Source organism: Dendropsophus ebraccatus, chromosome 4 (genome assembly GCF_027789765.1).
Source record: "Dendropsophus ebraccatus isolate aDenEbr1 chromosome 4, aDenEbr1.pat, whole genome shotgun sequence".
In the NCBI taxonomy this organism is placed as follows: Eukaryota; Metazoa; Chordata; class Amphibia; order Anura; family Hylidae; genus Dendropsophus; species Dendropsophus ebraccatus.
The window spans coordinates 40,235,763-40,251,196 of NC_091457.1; the positions used below are offsets into that span (position 1 = coordinate 40,235,763).

At 46.3% G+C, this 15,434-nt stretch overlaps 1 protein-coding gene across 1 annotated transcript in view; it reads right to left on the minus strand.

Annotated features, from left to right (window-relative positions):
- Positions 1–1,335: 1,335 nt before the first annotated feature.
- Positions 1,336–15,434, minus strand: part of LOC138789265 (mucin-2-like) — a 71,050-nt gene continuing 56,951 nt past the window's right edge. Inside the window, exons 19-22 of the mRNA XM_069967869.1 lie at positions 5,999–6,143; positions 5,730–5,838; positions 3,951–4,196; positions 1,336–1,377 (exon numbers count right to left, since the gene is read on the minus strand). Of these exons, the coding sequence (XP_069823970.1) occupies positions 1,336–1,377; positions 3,951–4,196; positions 5,730–5,838; positions 5,999–6,143 (542 nt within the window). The remainder of the gene's footprint in view (positions 1,378–3,950; positions 4,197–5,729; positions 5,839–5,998; positions 6,144–15,434) is intronic.

Sequence of the window (15,434 nt, forward strand, 5' to 3'; positions counted from 1 at the left end):
CCGAGCCCCGATCGACACCGGAGAGAGAAATCTCCCTCTCTGGAGCCCTATAGATGCTGCGGTTGTGCTGACCACAGTATCTATAGGGTTAACTCTCAGCACCAGAGCGTGGCTCCGGTGCTGAGATTTGCGGCGGGTCCCCGACTATCACTGATAGCCGAGACTCGCCACAAATGACACAGGAGGAGCTCCTACGCCTGTGTCATTCTGCACAGTAAATTAACGTTAATTTACTGTGCAACGGTGGGAGACGGTTAAACTGATACTACCCTTGTGACTTCATCAAGGAAGGCGTGGTGGGTGGCATCCTAGGAAAGCAAGCACTGGACCGAGGTGGGGAGAGGGGTCTCAAAGGCTGAGAAGCCCCGTCTAAATTACAATGGCCACCAATAATTAGAGTATTTTACCTAAAAGAAGTTCCCGACATCTCTTTTGCAGCTGCCGCCTCAATGTTGCCTCTATCTATAAGGTTTACAGTATCACTTTAAAAGTGAACCAAAAATGCAATGTGGGAACAAAGGTTGGGCAGGAGGCATGCAGTGGCTAGTCATGGACCCTACTCAGGAGCAGAACATTCATCAGATCTGGTGCACCTCCTGCTTTTCAAAGGGAAACCCCATAGAGGGCAGGGGCTCGTGTCTTTTTGACAAGAGTCAAGGCATTTAAAGCTTATAGTGCATTACTGCATAGGCTGTGTACATCTGCCCCATGGAGAGTACCTGAACTCTTCAAAACATAGCAAATTTGCAGTGGATTTCACACAGATCAAGCTGCTGCATAACGTCTGCTGCTAACTTGCAGTGTGTACCCTAAACGAGATGCAAAGTAGCTCTATTCAAGTAAGTAAAGAGCAGTTTGGTATATGCCTATAACAGTTTAGAAAGTGGCATACAAAGGTGCTGTACGTTTACACTCCATTTGTACAGATAACACACAGCAAGCTTTATTCTATCTCCATTTTCTTATTATAATCTCTATCATAACAATCATAACAAAAATCATAACAATTACTGACCTGTAAATCAGAAAATATCTATTTATCCCTTATCTTTAACGACTGTGCCACAATACAAATTAGTGGGAAATGGAAATGCAAATCGTGGTGACATTTACATAACCTGGTTAGAGTTAGGTGGTTGATGGCACTCACAAATGATGGTACAGGCATAGTTTCTGTGCCTAAATTTTTTTGATTAGCATTTTCAATCTCAGAAAAACATCTGTTTTTCATGCAAGAAACAGCTGAAACATTTTGCCATTTTGGTCCATTTGGTGATTTTTTTTTCTAGCATTTTTTACACTTTCTTCAAACTTTTTTGCTCAGTTTTTACTACATCAAAAGCTAGTATGAACTTTGTACACCAGCAATTTATGGTCCTGAAATGGACCAAATATTGGGCAAAAACTGTTCCAAAAGACATGAATGACGAAAAAGAAGACATTGCCCTCAGTTTTAAGACCATAAAATTTTACTAAATGCTTATTACTTGCCAGTTTTCCAGTGGAAGTCAGTATAAATAAATTATGTTTTACAGTCCGTTTATGAATCTTAAAACTAAATTTTTGGGGTCATTAATATGTCTCAAAAAACTGATCAAAATACTCTGTGTGAAGATAGCTTAACCCTTTGAGGACCAGGCCCAAAATGACCCAGTGGACCGCGCAAATTTTGATCTTTGCGCTTTCGTTTTTCCCTCCTCCCCTTCTAAGAGCTCTAGCACTTTCAGTTTTCTATCTACAAGCCATGTAAGGGCTTGTTTTTAGAGGAATAGTTGTACTTTGTAATGGCGTCATTCATTTTACCATAACATGTATGATGGAATTCCAAATATATTATTTATGAAGATATAAATAGGTGAAATCGTAAAAAAGAATGCAATATGGTAACGTTTGGGGGGTTCCTGTGTCTACGTAATGCACTATACGGTAAAAGCGACATGATACTATTACTCTATAGGTCAGTCCGAACACAACCATATGCAGGTTACACAGATTCTCTAATGTTATATATATTTTTTTTAATGAAAGCCTTTTTTTTGGCAATCAATTATTAATAAAATGGGCCTATTGTGACGCTTATAACGGTTTTAGTTTTTTACCTATGGGGCTGTATGGGGTGCTATTTTTTCCGCCATGATCTCTAGTTTTTATTAATACCATATTTGTGAAGATCGGACGTTTTGATCACTTTTTATAAATTTTTTTTATATATAATGTAACATTAAATCGGTAATCCGCGCCTTTTTTTTGCTCTTGTACGTGTACGCCGTTTGCCATGACGCTTGTTATATTTTAATAGATTGGACAATTACGCACGCTACGGTATATTATATGTTTTTTTATTTATTTTTATATGTTTTATTTATATAATGGGATAGGGGGGTGATTTCAACTTTTGTTGGGGGAGGGTTTTGGGGTAGTGCGTTGGTGTTTTTAACTTTTTTTTTTTTTTTTACACATTTAAAGTCCCTTTGGGGGACTTTTACATACACTAGTGTGATTATTCACACTGATCACTGCTATGCCATAGGCGTAGCATTAATCAGTGTGATAGGCAATCTGCTCATTGAGCCTGCCTGTGCAGGCTCAGTGAAGCAGATCGCCGTTCGGACCGCACGGAGGCAGGTGAGAGACTCCCCCTGCCACTTACACTTAAACGCCGCGGCCTTTGAGAAGTTAATGACACGCGGCAGCGCGATCGCTGCAGCCTGTCATTAACGGTGAAGTGCCGGCTGCTAATTGCAGCCAGCCCCCAGCTGCCATGAAGTGCGCTCTGCTCTGGAGCGGGAGAATCACCCAGGACATACAGTTACGTCCAGGGTCGTCTGGTGACAGACTTCCATGACGTAACTGTACGTCCTGGGTCGTCTAGGGGTTAAAGTGTCACTGTCGTTTAATTTATTTTTATTTTTTGCAGAAATCAATAGTACAGGCGATTTTAAGAAATTTTGTAATTGGGTTTATTAGCCGAAAAATGCATTTTTATCATGAAAAAGCAATTTGAAACTCTCCCCCCTGTATTCATGGTTCTCTTATGGAGAGGGGAGGGGTTGAGGGAGATGAGGCACCAAAACAGGACAACAAAGAGTTAATTTACAGCTACATCACGGGGCTATCGCCTCTGAAGTCAGCACTGACCTCTCTGACCTCTGAATACAGCTTCCACACAGGTCCAGCTGTGTAATCCTTTGTTCTCTGCTCTCTGCTGGCGACTAATCGTCCTGAACATTGCATAAAGAGGCATTCTGCTTTTTTTTTTTTCTCCCCAGGCTGGCACATGTACTTTCCAATGATAATCGATGTCCCGCGGTGCAGCACGGCTTCATTCCGGTGCTTCTGACCCTCTTCTTTTTTGCAGAGCTTTTGAAGGTCAGAAGTCTGGGGGGGGGGACATTTATGAAAGATACACCCGAGGCGTACACCAGGGAGAAGGTGCAGATTCGCCCCTTCTCCCTGGCGTACGCCTCCCGTACGCCCCGCTCGCCCGATGGACGGGCTGAGGGTGCTTGGGGGGCGTGATAAGGCGAGGAGGAGGCGTGGCTTCCTCTCGCACCTCATTTATCATGATTTACGCCTGCTCGCAACGGAGTTCTCCGCCACAGAATCCCGCCGCGCTCAGTGTCTTGTAGTGAGTGAATAAGAGGGTGCACGCTCCTCCGCTGCTCTCCGCTAAAAGAAGTGACATGTAATTTCTTTGAGCGGAGAGCCGCGGCAGTGGAGGAGCCTGCGCTCTCCCATAGATGGGCAATGACACAGTGAGTATGGCGGGATTCCGCCTGATTTGCTCAGTGTGAACATACCCTTAGAGAGTTGTTTTTTTTCTTTTAAGCATACTCTCTGTTTTTGGCTGTTCTGTTTTTGGCTCAAAACTTCAGTGGCAGTTTAACTACAACAAAAAATGCTGCGTGTGAAACCAGCCTGTGTATTCAGTGTAGATTTGCACATCTTACCTGGGCCATATGTTCTGTTGTTAAAGTGACAAACACAAATTGTTGTTCTTGGTCTTGTGACAGTAGTTCTTTTTGGAGTGGTTGTGCGAGTTGCTCTGGTTGTTGAAGATGGGCAAAGAGTACTGTATTCAGTTGTTGTACCATTGGCACCACATACCCGGACAAGGCATATTCCATTTCCAACATCTTTACTATAGATAGTTTCGTTGTAGGCATAAATGTGTCCATTGTATTCACAATAGCAGGCTGCAGAAGAAACAAGTGTCAATGTGAAAATTCTGTACACTACAACGTACTGTGCCCATAGTGATTATATAGTTGAAAAAACAATAATATTATAGCCCCCATGAGTTAAAGAGGTTGTCCAGCAAAAATATTTTTCTTTCAAATCAACTGGTTTCAGAAAGTTATATAGATTTGTAATTTACTTCCATAAAAAAAAAAAAGAAAAAAAAAAAAAATAATAATCTCTTCCCGTACTTATCAGCTGCTGTATGTCGTGCAGGAAATGCTTTCTTTTCAGTCTGACACAGTGCACTGTCCAGAGCAGGAAAGGTTTTTTAAAGGGGATTAGCTGCTGCTCTGTACAGTCACTGGATGTCAGCAGAGAGCACTGTGTCAGCATGAAAAGAAAACAACATTTCCTGCAGGACATACAGCAGCTGATAAGTATGGGAAGACTTGAGATTTTTAAATAGAAGTAAATTAAAAATCTGTATAACTTTTTGAAAGAAAAATATTTTTGCTTGATAATCTCTTTAAGAAGGATGCCAGACACATAAGAAATAACAAATATTTTCCAAAAGGTGTTTTGAATGAACATGGGTTTTAAAGGGGTTTTCCATGTGAAATTAGCTGATGATCTACGTATCTGGAGAATAAGCCATCAATATCTGATGGTCTGAAACCTTGCTTTTCTGCTGATGAGCTGTTAATAAGATCTGTGGTGCCGCCATATACATTGAAATAGAGCAAGAAGCAGATGGCTCTGTACAATGTGTAGTGGCCTTTCTAGGCTACTGCAGTTACTTAGCGGGCTACCTACTGCAGCTACTTAATGGCAACTGGGTTACAATAACACAGGTTGGTCCCTAGAGAATGTACAGAGCCATCTTATTTCTGCTTTGCTTGGTTGTGAATGCTGATGCCACAGTTCTGGAAAACAACTGGTTGGCAGGGGTACCGGATGTGGGAACAACACTCGCTTTATTTTTGCATGTGTTACTACGTAGAATTTTTGTTTTTTTCCCTTAACTGTAAAACACACAGTTCAATTCTGTGTTCCATGCCAAAACATTTATGATGAAGCAATGACCTCTGTGATAAACAGTGATAAACCCACATTAATTTAAAGGGAACATATTATCACTTCCATGTTGCCTGAACCAAGAGACATCGGCAGGGACCCCTGTGGCTTTTGCCTGCCTCACCATCCTTTATTGATAGATCTCTACATGTAACCAAACTAGAAAAGATATATCAATACAGGCTGGTGGGCTGGAAAGAAACCATCAGGGACCTTTCCAACGCCTCTCTCTTAAATGCACTAACTTTGCTCCCACTAGGTTTGGGACTTTGCTCCCACTAGCCAGAATCCTACTTCACGCTGATGAGGAGCAAATACCCCAAAACAGCTGTCTGTGGATGGATAACTTGCTTAGGTATTTCCCAAGTCCTGTCATTTTTGAATGTGGCTTATTGGAAGGTGGTTTCCTTGACTGGAGACCCCCCCCCTCCCCCTTGGTTGTTCCTTCCCGGGAGACGGTCTGGCTAGCTCACTGACGTTGAGAAACACATGATGGTGTCTCCCCAGTAGTTTTGCATATGTTTTTCAGATAACTTACCACGCACGTTATATTCACACTTGATGCCATCGGTGGTGCAGTTACTGAAAATAAAATAAAATTTTTTGTAAGGTTCCCATTTCCAGGAAAATATGTCACACATTTGTAAAGTCAAACTCATATAGTATATATATATATATATATATATATATATATATATATATATATATATATATATATATTATATATATTATCATGACTCACCAGATTTCACAGTTGTTGCAGGATACAACTTTTTCTCCTGGCTTGTAATAGTATCCAGCTTGATCATAACATCCACACTCAGAAACACACTCCATACTAATTTCTTCAAAGAATGGTTTATCATTAGGGCATTGAGGATAACAGCCTAAGGAAAGATACATTTATAGATTAAATGAAAGTAAGAAATGAAGCCAAAGGATACCATAACCAACAATGTAAAGTGCGTCTGGAGCCGCACTTTACATTATCTGCTCTGTCAGTCTTGTACAACATGTCAGTTTTCAGTGCGGCCGCAAGGAATCCCCGCCGAAGTGTATACAGAGTGTACAAATATATTGACAGAATATGAAATTTTTACAGAAAGCTTACAAAGACTTACAGGTACAAATCCAACCTGACTCTCTTAAGTCACCAAGAATGCATTAACTTGCTGTGACCCCAGTTGATAAATCAGTCTTTGGCCACGTTCCCACCTGCTGATGAGTGGATGCAGCAAAATCCATGTCTCTGTGCATTCCCCAATAGTAGCACAATGTTGCCAAAAGTCACAGCTATATTGTACGGTCATTGGTAAACACATAGGGGTATGGTTTTTGCCAGTATATGTTCGCTGCCTCAGGCGCTGAAACTACGGTATTTTGAAGTGAACTTGCTTATACGTATCTGTCTTTATCTTTATATTTGTTTCTGCAGCCTGAGGTGAGATCTACAAAAGTAACCCCAGTTTGCAAGACACAATCTAGAGAGTTGGCAGTCTGTTTGCCTAGACCAGTGTTTCTCAACCTTTTTAAGCCAAGTACCCCCATGTCATGAGATGCTCTAGCCAAGTACCCCCAAGGTTGCGATCAATTAGAAACGTTGCCTTAATGAGGCCGAGATCAGAACTGCAGCATTTAGGCTCTATGTAAATTCTCTGTCTCGGATTATATCCTCCCATACCTGTAGGGTTGATCTGTAGAACCCATAGAGTCAGTAGAAATGTCTAAAAATTATGCCCCCCTCCCCAATAATAAATCCTCCTTCCTTAGTAATAATGCCACCTGTAGCAATTATTAATGCCCCCTGTAGCCAGATACATGCCCCCCTGTAGCAGGATACATGCCCCCCTGTTGCCACATCCATGGCCCCCTGTAGCCAGATCCATGCCCCCCTGTAGCCAGATACATGCCCCCGGTAGCCAGATACATGCCCCCCTGTAGCCAGATACATGCCCCCCGGTAGCCAGATACATGCCCCCCGGTAGCCAGATACATGCCCCCCTGTAGCCAGATACATGCCCCCCGGTAGCCAGATACATGCCCCCCTGTAGCCAGACACATGCCCCCCTGTAGCCAGACACATGCCCCCCTGTAGCCAGACACATGCCCCCCGTAGCCAGACACATGCCCCCCTGTAGCCAGATACATATTCCATTGCAGCCAGACACATGCCCCCCTATAGCCAGATACATATCCCATTGCAGCTAGACACATGCCCCCCTGTAGCCAGACACATGCCCCCGTAGCCAGATACATGCCACCCTGTAGCCAGATACATGCCCCCCCATCTCTCCCCACACACACACACACACACACACCCCAGCCCTGACACTACACTGCTGTGACATCCCCCCCCCCTTTGCTCACACACACATCCCACTGACAAACACCCCCCCCCCAGCAGCTCCTCTCCTGTAGTCTTCTCCCAGCAGCTCCTCTCCTGTAGTCTTCTCCCAGCAGCCCCTCTGCTGTAGTCTTCTCCCAGCAGCTCCTCTACTGTAGTCTTTTCCAAGCAGCTCCTCTCCTGTAGTCTTCTCCCAGCAGACCCTCTCCTGTAGTCTTCTCCCAGCAGCTCCTCTCCTGTAGTCTTCTCCCAGCAGCTCCTCTCCTGTAGTCTTCTCCCAGCAGCCACTCTGCTGTAGTCTTCTCCCAGCAGCTCCTCTCTTGTAGTCTTCTCCCAGCAGACCCTCTGCTGTAGTCTTCTCCCAGCAGCTCCTCTCCTGTAGTCTTCTCCCAGCAGCCACTCTCCTGTAGTCTTCTCCCAGCAGCTCCTCTCCTGTAGTCTTCTCCCAGCAGCCACTCTCCTGTAGTCTTCTCCCAGCAGCTCCTCTCCTGTAGTCTTCTCCCAGCAGCCACTCTCCTGTAGACTTCTCCCAGCAGCTCCTCTCCTGTAGTCTTCTCCCAGCAGCCACTCTGCTGTAGTCTTCTCCCAGCAGCTCCTCTCTTGTAGTCTTCTCCCAGCAGACCCTCTGCTGTAGTCTTCTCCCAGCAGCTCCTCTCCTGTAGTCTTCTCCCAGCAGCCACTCTCCTGTAGTCTTCTCCCAGCAGCTCCTCTCCTGTAGTCTTCTCCCAGCAGCCACTCTCCTGTAGTCTTCTCCCAGCAGCTCCTCTCCTGTAGTCTTCTCCCAGCAGCCACTCTCCTGTAGACTTCTCCCAGCAGCTCCTCTCCTGTAGTCTTCTCCCAGCAGCCACTCTCCTGTAGTCTTCTCCCAGCAGCTCCTCTCCTGTAGTCTTCTCCCAGCAGCCCCTCTGCTGTAGTCTTCTCCCAGCAGCTCCTCTCCTGTAGTCTTTTCCCAGCAGCCACTCTCCTGTAGTCTTCTCCCAGCAGCCACTCTCCTGTAGTCTTCTCCCAGCAGCTCCTCTCCTGTAGTCTTCTCCCAGCAGCCCCTCTGCTGTAGTCTTCTCCCAGCAGCTCCTCTCCTGTAGTCTTCTCCCAGCAGCTCCTCTCCTGTAGTCTTCTCCCAGCAGCCACTCTCCTGTAGTCTTCTCCCAGCAGCTCCTCTCCTGTAGTCTTCTCCCAGCAGCCCCTCTCCTGTAGTATTCTCCCAGCAGCTCCTCTCCTGTAGTCTTCTCCCAGCAGCCCCTCTGCTGTAGTCTTCTCCCAGCAGCTCCTCTCCTGTAGTCTTCTCCCAGCAGCCACTCTCCTGTAGTCTTCTCCCAGCAGCTCCTCTCCTGTAGTCTTCTCCCAGCAGCCCCTCTCCTGTAGTCTTCTCCCAGCAGCCACTCTCCTGTAGTCTTCTCCCAGCAGCTCCTCTCCTGTAGTCTTCTCCCAGCAGCTCCCTAATCCTTGATTCGTTCTCCTCGGTCTCCTGTCATGTCCCACACAGGCAGCCTGGTACAGAGGCTCTGCCTGCACAGGATGTGCCCCCCAACCCTGTGTGACTCACACAGATAAATGATTAGGGCTGTGGGGCACATCCGGTGCAGGCAGAGCCTCTGTACCAAGCTGCCTGTGCGGGACATGACAGGAGACCGAGGAGAACGAATCAAGGATTAGGGAGCAGGTGACACCTTCCTCCCTCCCCGCTGTGAAGGAGCACGTCCTCACGAGGCTGAAGTTGGTTTCTTATTCGGCCAGTTTCTTATTCGGGGCTGAAGTTGGTTTCTTATTCGGCAGTTTCTTATTCAGAGGATTTTTCTTTTTCCTGTTTTAGCTATTATTCTTACAGAAAATGTATAATATTCATACCCTACCGTAAGTGAGGGGCCCTGAGAGGACTAGTGATAAAAATGGCCAAAAAGACCCCACGGTTGGCATAAAAATGGGCATGAAAGTAAAACCACAAAATTATGATTTAAAAATAAAATTGACTTTGGGCCACTGATCTCACACTGATAATACACAGAGAGGGATGCCCCGCATCACATCCAACAGAGTCCAGCCTGGCCCAAAGTGGTTCTGGGTATAAAAACTGGCATCAAAGTGGGCAGATTGGCATTTTTTCCTAATTTGAATAAGTAACAGCTGTTTTCAAAGGGTTAAATGAGTTTGGGCCACTGATCTCACACTGATAATACACAGAGAGGGATGCCCTGCATCACATCTAAGCTGTTACTTATTCAAATCATGAAAAATGGCTATGTGCCCACTTTGATGCCAGTTTTTATACCCAGAACCACTTTGGGCCAGGCTGGACTCTCTTGGATGTGATGCGGGGCATCCCTCTCTGTGTATTATCAGTGTGAGATCAGTGGCCCAAACTTATTTAACCCTTTGAAAATAGCTGTTACTTATTCAAATCAGGAAAAATTCCAATCTGCCCACTTTGATGCCAGTTTTTATACCCAGAACCACTTTGGGCCAGGCAGGACTCTCTTGGATGTGATGCGGGGCATCCCTCTCTGTGTATTATCAGTGTGAGATCAGTGGCCCAAACTCATTTAACCCTTTGAAAACACCTGTTACTTATTCAAAATAGGACAAAAATGCCCATCTGCCCACTTTGATGCCAGTTTTTATACCCAGAACCACTTTGGGCCAGGCTGGACTCTCTTGGATGTGATGCGGGGCATCCCTATCTGTGTGTACGTAGTGTGAGATCAGTGGCCCAAACTCATTTAACCCTTTGAAAACACCTGTTACTTATTCAAAATAGGACAAAAATGCCCATCTGCCCACTTTGATGCCAGTTTTTATACCCAGAACCACTTTGGGCCAGGCTGTACTCTCTTGGGTATGATGCGGGGCATCCCTCTCTGTGTATTATCAGTGTGAGATCAGTGGCCCAAAGTCAATTTTATTTTTAAATCATAATTTTGTGGTTTTACTTTCATGCCCATTTTTATGCCAACCGTGGGGTCTTTTTGGCCATTTTTATCACCAGTCCTCTCAGGGCCCCTCACTTACGGTAGGGTATGAATATTATACATTTTCTGTAAGAATAATAGCTAAAACAGGAAAAAGAAAAATCCTCTGAATAAGAAACTGCCGAATAAGAAACCAACTTCAGCCCCGAATAAGAAACTGGCCGAATAAGAAACCAACTTCAGCCTCGTCACGTCCTCTGCGCCCTCAGCTGCTGATTAAGCAGCGCAGAGGCAAGGGCCGCAGCAGTGCTCTTTCATTATGGTTGCGTCTAGAATGGAGTTGCTCCCGTGAGGTCCTCTCTTCAGCAACTCCATTCTAGCTCACTCACTAGTGGAGGGACTAGATTGGAGTTGCTGAAGTGAGGACCTCACAGGAGCAACTCCAATGTAGACGATTCAGTAGTGAGGTGACTAGATTGGAGTTGCTGAAGTGAGGACCTACTAGGAGCCACTCCATTCTAGACATGTCTTCGCAGAAGTGACTAGAATGGAGTTGTTTACAAGACCTATAGGATTCTATTGTAGTAGGTGCATTATTCTGGCAGCTCATTCATAAATAGTGCTGCACAATAATTTGGACTAGACATGGAGTAAGATTCCACTTAGTGTAAATTTATATGTATTAATTTTTATATATTTTTTTTATCAAATCAACCCGTTTTTCTGTAACATTGGTGTCAGTGTTCCTGTTTTTGTCAGTGATTCTGGTGGTCTTTTTGTCCATTTTCAGAAAAAAACATATTGTGAAAGTCGTCTAAATGGAAAGAATACATCATTTTAAAAACTGAAAATGTTCTGAGCTATTTTATGTGATTTCTGCTAGTATACCTCAATAACACTCAGCATTACATTTTATATAACTTTACAGTAAAAAGTGGTCCTCCTTGCAGCCACTCCATTCTAGTCAGTTCATCATGGGGACAGCTACAATGGAGTGGCTGTATGGAGGACCTACTTATACCAGCTCCAGTTATTGCAGAAGCCATGAACCTACCAGGAGCCACTCCATTCTAGTCCCCTCACTACTGACCTGACTAGAATGGAGTTGCAGTAAGGAGGACCTACCAGGAGCCACTCCAGTCTAGCTGTCTCACTGCTGACCTGACTAGAATGGAGTTGCTGTAGGGAGGACCTACTTATACCTGCTCCAGTTATTGCAGAAGCCATGAACCTACCAGGAGCCACTCCAGTCTAGCTGTCTCACTGCTGACCTGACTAGAATGGAGTTGCTGTAGGGAGGACCTACCAGGAGCCACTCCATTCTAGTCCCCTCACTAGTGAACTGACTAGAATGGAGTTGCTGTAGGGAGGACCTACTAGGAGACACTCCAGTCTAGTCCCCTCACTAGTGACCTGACTAGAATGGAGTTGCTGTAGGGAGGACCTACCAGGAGCCACTCCATTCTAGTCCCCTCACTAGTGATCTGACTAGAATGGAGTTGCTGTAGGGAGGACCTACCAGGAGCCACTCCATTCTAGTCAGATCACTAGTGAGGGGACTAGAATGGAGTTGCTGTAGGGAGGACCTACCAGGAGCCACTCCATTCTAGTCCCCTCACTAGTGATCTGACTAGAATGGAGTTGCTGTAGGGAGGACCTACCAGGAGACACTCCATTCTAGTCCCCTCACTAGTGATCTGACTAGAATGGAGTTGTTGTAGGGAGGACCTACCAGGAGCCACTCCATTCTAGTCCCCTCACTAGTGAACTGACTAGAATGGAGTTGCTGTAGGGAGGACCTACTAGGAGACACTCCAGTCTAGTCCCCTCACTAGTGACCTGACTAGAATGGAGTTGCTGTAGGGAGGACCTACCAGGAGCCACTCCATTCTAGTCCCCTCACTAGTGATCTGACTAGAATGGAGTTGCTGTAGGGAGGACCTACCAGGAGCCACTCCATTCTAGTCCCCTCACTAGTGATCTGACTAGAATGGAGTTGCTGTAGGGAGGACCTACCAGGAGCCACTCCATTCTAGTCCCCTCACTAGTGATCTGACTAGAATGGAGTTGCTGTAGGGAGGACCTACCAGGAGACACTCCATTCTAGTCCCCTCACTAGTGATCTGACTAGAATGGAGTTGCTGTAGGGAGGACCTACCAGGAGCCACTCCATTCTAGTCCCCTCACTAGTGAACTGACTAGAATGGAGTTGCTGTAGGGAGGACCTACTAGGAGACACTCCAGTCTAGTCCCCTCACTAGTGACCTGACTAGAATGGAGTTGCTGTAGGGAGGACCTACCAGGAGCCACTCCATTCTAGTCCCCTCACTAGTGAATCTGACTAGAATGGAGTTGCTGTAGGGAGGACCTACTAGGAGACACTCCAGGTCTAGTCCCCTCACTAGTGATCTGACTAGAATGGAGTTGCTGTAGGAGGACCTACTAGGAGGACACTCCAGTCTAGTCCCCTCACTAGTGACCTGACTAGAATGGAGTTGCTGTAGGGAGGACCTACCAGGAGCCACTCCATTCTAGTCCCCTCACTGGTGATCTGACTAGAATGGAGTTGCTGTAGGGAGGACCTACCAGGAGCCACTCCATTCTAGTCCCCTAACTAGTGATCTGACTAGAATGGAGTTGCTGTAGGGAGGACCTACTAGGAGACACTCCAGTCTAGTCCCCTCACTAGTGACCTGACTAGAATGGAGTTGCTGTAGGGAGGACCTACTAGGAGACACTCCAGTCTAGTCCCCTCACTAGTGACCTGACTAGAATGGAGTTGCTGTAGGGAGGACCTACCAGGAGCCACTCCATTCTAGTCCCCTCACTAGTGATCTGACTAGAATGGAGTTGCTGTAGGAAGGACCTACCAGGAGCCACTCCATTCTAGTCCCCTCACTAGTGATCTGACTAGAATGGAGTTGCTGTAGGGAGGACCTACTAGGAGACACTCCATTCTAGTCCCCTCACTAGTGATCTGACTAGAATGGAGTTGCTGTAGGGAGGACCTACTAGGAGACACTCCAGTCTAGCTGTCTCACTGCTGACCTGACTAGAATGGAGTTGCTGTAGGGAGGACCTACCAGGAGCCACTCCATTCTAGTCCCCTCACTAGTGATCTGACTAGAATGGAGTTGCTGTAGGAAGGACCTACCAGGAGCCACTCCATTCTAGTCCCCTCACTAGTGATCTGACTAGAATGGAGTTGCTGTAGGGAGGACCTACTAGGAGACACTCCATTCTAGTCCCCTCACTAGTGATCTGACTAGAATGGAGTTGCTGTAGGGAGGACCTACTAGGAGACACTCCAGTCTAGCTGCCTAACTGCTGATCTGACTAGAATGGAGTTGCTGTAGGGAGGACCTACCAGGAGCAACTCCATTTTAGTCCCCTCACTAGTAAACTAACCAGAATGGAGTTGCTGTAGGGAGGACCTACCAGGAGCCACTCCATTCTAGTCCCCTCACTAGTGATCTGACTAGAATGGAGTTGCTGTAGGGAGGTCTTACCAGGAGCCACTCCATTCTAGTCCCCTCACTAGTGACCTGACTAGAATGGAGTTGCTGTAGGGAGGACCTACTAGGAGACACTCCAGTCTAGTCCCCTCACTAGTGACCTGACTAGAATGGAGTTTCTGTAGGGAGGACCTACCAGGAGCCACTCCATTCTAGTCCCCTCACTAGTGATCTGACTAGAATGGAGTTGCTGTAGGGAGGACCTACTTATATTAGCTCCAGTTATTGCAGAAGCCATGAACCTACCAGGAGACACTCCAGTCTAGCTGCCTCACTGCTGATCTGACTAGAATGGAGTTGCTGTAGGGAGGACCTACCAGGAGCAACTCCATTTTAGTCCCCTCACTAGTAAACTAACTAGAATGGAGTTGCTGTAGGGAGGACCTACCAGGAGCCACTCCATTCTAGTCCCCTCACTAGTGATCTGACTAGAATGGAGTTGCTGTAGGGAGGACTTACCAGGAGCCACTCCATTCTAGTCCCCTCACTAGTGACCTGACTAGAATGGAGTTGCTGTAGGGAGGACCTACTAGGAGACACTCCAGTCTAGTCCCCTCACTAGTGACCTGACTAGAATGGAGTTGCTGTAGGGAGGACCTACTAGGAGACACTCCAGTCTAGTCCCCTCACTAGTGACCTGACTAGAATGGAGTTGCTGTAGGGAGGACCTACTAGGAGACACTCCAGTCTAGTCCCCTCACTAGTGATCTGACTAGAATGGAGTTGCTGTAGGGAGGACCTACTAGGAGACACTCCAGTCTAGTCCCCTCACTAGTGACCTGACTAGAATGGAGTTGCTGTAGGGAGGACCTACCAGGAGCCACTCCATTCTAGTCCCCTCACTGGTGATCTGACTAGAATGGAGTTGCTGTAGGGAGGACCTACCAGGAGCCACTCCATTCTAGTCCCCTAACTAGTGATCTGACTAGAATGGAGTTGCTGTAGGGAGGACCTATCAGGAGCCACTGCATTCTAGTCCCCTCACCAGTGATCTGACAAGAATGGAGTTGCAGTAAGTAGGACCTACCAGGAGCAACTCCAGTCTAGCTGTCTCACTGCTGACCTGACTAGAATGGAGTTGCAGTAAGGAGGACCTACCAGGAGCCACTCCATTCTAGGCCCCGCACTAGTGAACTGACTAGAATGGAGTTACTGTAGGGAGGACCTACCAGGAGCCACTCCATTCTAGACAGCTTAGGAGGGAGACAGCTAGACTTGAGTTGCTTTTGGTAGGTTCTCCTTACAGCAGCTTCATTCTAGTCAGTTCAGCAGTGAGACAGCTAGAATGGAGTTAGCGTATGGAGGACCTACTTACACCTGCTCGTTTGTGCAAAAATCTGGAACCTACCAGGATCAACTCCATTCTAGTCAGGTCAGTAGTGAGGCAGCTAGAATGGAGTGGCTCCTGGTAGGTTC